This window comes from Camellia sinensis, chromosome 11 (genome assembly GCF_055761805.1).
Source record: "Camellia sinensis isolate YWXY chromosome 11, ASM5576180v1, whole genome shotgun sequence".
NCBI classification, from domain to species: Eukaryota; Viridiplantae; Streptophyta; class Magnoliopsida; order Ericales; family Theaceae; genus Camellia; species Camellia sinensis.
In genome coordinates, this window is record NC_138971.1 from 123328721 (window position 1) to 123334321 (window position 5601).

Sequence of the window (5601 nt, forward strand, 5' to 3'; positions counted from 1 at the left end):
AGGTGTGAATATTCACATTTGTTTCCATTCATAACAGCTATGCATGTTCACACCATGTCAATCTTCATGCATGTGAAAGTTCACATCACAGCTTATATTCATGTCAACATTGACAACAATAAGGTAAAAAAGTTCAAGCCATGTGCAAGTTTTCACATAATATGATTCGTTTACGTAAGTGTGAATGTCCACGTCATGTATTTATCATTACAACTTTAACAAAATATCAGTTTCATACAAAAAAAGAAAATGAAAAAGCACAAATGAAATACTAAGTTTGCCAAACCATTATTTTGCTTGCCAACACAACACAATCTTATTTCATAAATGAATATAAGAATCCAATGTAAAACACAACGTTGAAATGAAAAATGTACATCCTATATCGGCTCCTTGCATGACTTCCGATTATGGATCCCCAGCTTATCACATCTCCCGCACCTTATTTGCTTCAGTTTCTCACCCCTTGATGGGATCCTATTCTTTTTCGGCCTTCCGGGCGGTCTTTTCACAGTTGGCGGGTATATAGTGAAGTCCATGGGATCAAAAGGCGGCTTCTCCACCAATGGTATAGGGAATATGGCGCCCGAATACGCTGCACGATATGTCTGTACATGAAAGTAATGTTCCACACAATCATTGAGATTGTAGCGGCTCTTCTGAATGGCAACAACAGCATGGTCACATGGGAATCCGTTGATTTGCCATTTGAAGCACGAACATGTACGCCTCACAACATCAACAGTAACAGATGGTATCGAATGAACTTCAAACACATTCTCATTGGCTTTGCTAACTTGCCAAGACCTGCTGTCATTGAATGAATCCATAAGCCTTGTTTCGAATGTAGGACAAATAAGCTCATTCCATTTGTTTGCTTGGTCACGCCGTGCAGACATTTGCCGCATCAACTGAGTACGAATTGTGTCCACCATTTGAGTGATAGGAAGATTACGCGCTTCTTTAATCCAGTTATTAAATGACTCCGCCGCATTGGAAATCATCTCCCCATAACGCATGCCCCTGCACAATATCACAAACATTTTACAATACGAAAGTTAACAGGTCTGAACATTCACGTTGACTGATGTGAATATTAACATCATTCGCAGTGAACATTAACATCAACTTACACAATACACAGATGTGAACACTAACATCAACTTAAATGACAGAATGATGTGAATGTTAACAACAGCAAAATATGACAACAGATGTGAACATTCACATCATTCAAATCAGTCATCATTATCAGATGTGAACATTCACATCATTGACATTGAACATGAAACACAATTGGAAGATTTTTACAATTCTTAACTGATAATTCACATCGCTACCATTCTGACTTGACAAATGGAACACTTTATGAAACTATTATTACCTGAAGTATGAATTTGCCCAGTGCTCAGGTGCCAAGTCCTTGAAAAAATCATGTGCTCGTTGTTTACCCTCCTCTTTTAATTTTGCAAGCATTTCATGGAACCCTACCACAGTTGGCTCATAAGCACAATCACCCAAACTACTTACTAGGTGATCCCTGAAGCCATTATCAATTCCTTTCATCCAGTCTCTTAAATTGCTCTTCAAGTGTTGTAAGCAATAACCGTGATGAGCCGATGGGAACACCTTCGGCATAGCTTCTAACAGGCCAAGATTATGATCCGAAATAAAAGTAATCTGGCGCTTACCATCAACAACCTTCCCAAGTTCATGCAAGAACCACGACCAATTCGTCGTGGTCTCCGAATCAACAATCGCAAATGCAACAGGAAACAGACCTATAACACAACACCAATACGCAACTGTTCACAATATTCCAAAATGAATAGAAAACAATATAAACGAAACAGGTCATGTGAATGTTTATATCTACATTGCCCTATTACTATTGTTATTTCTGGATTCAAGTTCATAAACAACAATGATGTGAACATTCACATTAACGACCATTAATAATTCATTTTTGATTGTTCAGCAATTGATAATGTGAACATTCACAGTACTGTTCATTAATGGATCAACTAACAGTAGTATACACTGATGTGAATGTGAATGTTCACATTACTGTCATTAGCAAGCACAGATGTATAATAATGTGAATGGATCAGTGTATAATAATGTGAATGTTCACATTACTGTCATTAGTAGACACAGATGTGAACATTCACATCAGTGCATACTAATGTCAATGTTCACATTACTTATAATTTCTCAATCACTCATTTGTCCATACTATGCATGTCAATGTGAATATTGACATGAATATACAGGTAAAAAAAATACTAACCATTGTTTCCGTCTTTCATCGTTGCCGCAAGTAGCTGACCTTTGTACTTTCCTTTGAGGAATGTTCCATCCAAGAATAATAAAGGCCGACAAGAATTGAACGCAGAAATACACGCAGCGAATGACACAAAGAAACGACAAAACTGTTGACTACTCGCATCATAGTCAATATTGACATAACTCCCCGGATTGTACCGCATCACAGCATCCGAATACCACCGTAGCTGGTCAAACGATAATGAGTGATCTCCATGAATACTAGCCTTTGCTTTCTCCACAGCCAACCATACGACATAGTAACTCACATCTAGCCCATAATCCCTCTTCAAAATAGTCACAACATCACACGGCCGAGTCAACGGCTTGTCCCTCACAATTTCAGATATGGTACTCGACACCAAATCCGAACTAACTCGCGGATTCTTCGATGTTCGGACATCCGTACCACAAGTATGCACATCACTAAAACTCTTGATGTAGAAAAAATCATTTGCTCGTTGTGCTCTACAATGTATAGCCCACAAGCAGCCCCTTTCCTCCCGCATCGCACACACAGCAGTAACTCTTGTTGTCTCGTTCTTCACGTATGTAAACTGAAACCCACATTGGACGACATACTTATATAAAACGTCGCGAAATTCTTGTGCACCTCCAACAAACCGTTGTCCCACATGCGTAATACCATTTGCCCAAGGGGCTGACAACAACACCTTCTCCTTATGGTGGCAAAATCTCCGTAGTGCATCAATTTCTTCCTCAACCCCCACACGCACCAATCCCAAACTAGTTGACTGACCAATACCACTTTTCAACTCAACCACAACTTCTACATGTTGTAACCCCATTGATTTAGCAAGCAGTAACATGTTCTGAAATTCTTCCTCATTGTCCAAATCACACTTACTAATCCCAGGTAGTTTACAGAACAATGAAATAGAACCAGCAGACAACTCATCCCATTTCTCACACAAACACTCCACCAAACGAGAATAACACATTGCGCGGGCAACATTTATTACAGTTGTACTGCAACCATATGTACACACCAACAGCATAAAGGTATCCATCTCCTATAAAAACACAAAAACACAATAATAAACAGTAATAAAAATCAATATGAAAATTCACATTGTGCAAAAAATAGATGACTACGCGTACAGTTCAAGTGCTAAATCCATAATTCACAATACGAAGATGTGAACATTCACATTGATATTAACAACATGTCAACATTAAGCAAACATCAAAGTTAAATGAGAAAATCAACAATCTTCACATAATATTAACAAGATGTGAACATTTACATTGACACTGACACTCTGAATTATATGACACACACAGAGCCTCATTCAGCAAACATCAATTTTAAATGAGAACATCTACATTCTTCACCTATTCCACATTAACAAAATGTGAACATTCACATTGATATATATACTGATAATCAAATCATCCACAGAGAGCCTCATTATGCATACATCAAAGTAAAATGAGAACTACACATTTAATCAAAATCAACATGAAAAATCACATTGTGCAAAAAAAAAAATTACTACATGTACAGTTCAAGTGCTAAATCCATAATTCACAATACGAAGATGTGAACATTCACATTGATATTAACAAGATGCCAAAATTGCAAACATCAAAGTAAAAATGAGAACATCAATAAACTTCACATAATATTAACAAAATCTGAACATTTACATTGACACATACACTCTGAATTATATCACACACACAGAGCCTCATTAAGCAAACATCAATTTAAAATGAAAACATCCACATTCTTCACATAATCTACATTAACAAAATGTGAACATTCACATTGACATATATACTGATAATCAAATCATCTACAGAGATCCTCATTACGCATACGTCCAAGTAAAATGAGAACTAACACTGTTCTTCACATAATATGAATGTACTCCCCTCCACAGGACCACGTAAAAAGCATATAATTGAAAAACCAGAGCATCCAATTCATATCAATCCAAAAACAGAGCATCTGATCCATCATACGAATGAAACCATAAACTGAACATGTATTCATAATCAAATTGATACTAACCTTAATCATGCAATCCTACAATCCTCCAGAAAGTCGAAAACAACTTATTTGAACTACTTATAGTCCGGAAAATGTGACAGCCGAACACCTACCTCTTCGTCGTCTTCACTCGCAAACCACAGAACCAGACTACAACACCAAGAATGAAACCCTAGCACAACCAATCCTTGGAACGAGTATGCAAAACATAAACGTATCTCTTGGAATTGGATTAATGAAGAAAAACGTAAAATAGAAACTGCCAAACTGAATCAGCGAAGAAACAGGCACGTAATATGTAAATACGTATTAACACTGTACATACATATATATATATATGGGGGCAAAATAGTCCAGGTAAATATATTAAATTAGAAAAATGGACCTTATGGAATAAAAAGAAAAGTTTATAGGACTAATCAGGTTATAATATTCTTTTGTGGACCTAATGGGTTATAACAACTCTAGAATGGATTTATCAATAAAAATCTCTTTTTTTTAAACTATTTTTCACACAAAAATAAAATCAATATGAAAAATATGGATGCTTTCGAACTTTTTATTATTTTTATTTCTGAAAAAGTAAAAATAAACTATATTATCATAAAACAAAAACATAACCAAATTGATATTTGGTATCATAATTTTTTTTTAGAATTTTTATCAATAAAAATGATACAAAGTTTGAAATAATTTTTAAAATAATTTTTTGATTTTTCATTGGTTTGTTAAAAAAAAAAAAAAAAGAAAAAAAAAGGAAGAAGAAGGAGGACAATAAACTAACAGAGGGTTGTGAAAGAGCTGATGTTATTTACTAGTTTTGAGATAATGTTCCATACCATTTATAGTGAGGTTGTTTGTCGTCGTTTTTTATTTATTTTTTTTTTTTTGTTGGAAGGATTTGTTGTAACTTATATGATTAGCTTATAACTTTATATTATTCCAGAAGTCTATATTTACAAGCTTATTTTTACAAGTTTATTATGTTGGATTGTTCGATACAATTTATATTTACAAACTTATTATGCATAAATAATTTAAACAAATTTTTTTTTTAAAATAAATTATCTAAATGTTAGATGAGGTGTGCTTTTAATTTTTATTTTTTAATGGATTAATTACTCAAAATTCCTATGTTTAGACATCATATTGGTTTAAATCTCATCTTAAACTTTGTAACTCATGAAATCCTCATTTAAAATTGCTTTAACCTTTTTGTACGATATGCCCTTTACAGCTTGTGTGGAGATGTGAATGAG

The 5601-nt window shown here is 34.7% G+C and overlaps 1 protein-coding gene across 1 annotated transcript; it reads right to left on the bottom strand.

Moving 5' to 3' along the window:
* Window positions 1-380: 380 nt before the first annotated feature.
* On the bottom strand, window positions 381-2309 carry LOC145802597 (uncharacterized). Its single transcript, XM_082895335.1, has 4 exons — window positions 2291-2309; window positions 1649-1805; window positions 735-1023; window positions 381-608 (listed from the first exon to the last, which is right to left on the bottom strand). The coding sequence occupies exons 1-4, from the start codon at window positions 2307-2309 to the stop codon at window positions 381-383; spliced, it is 693 nt and encodes a 230-aa protein (XP_082751461.1).
* Window positions 2310-5601: the final 3292 nt, after the last annotated feature.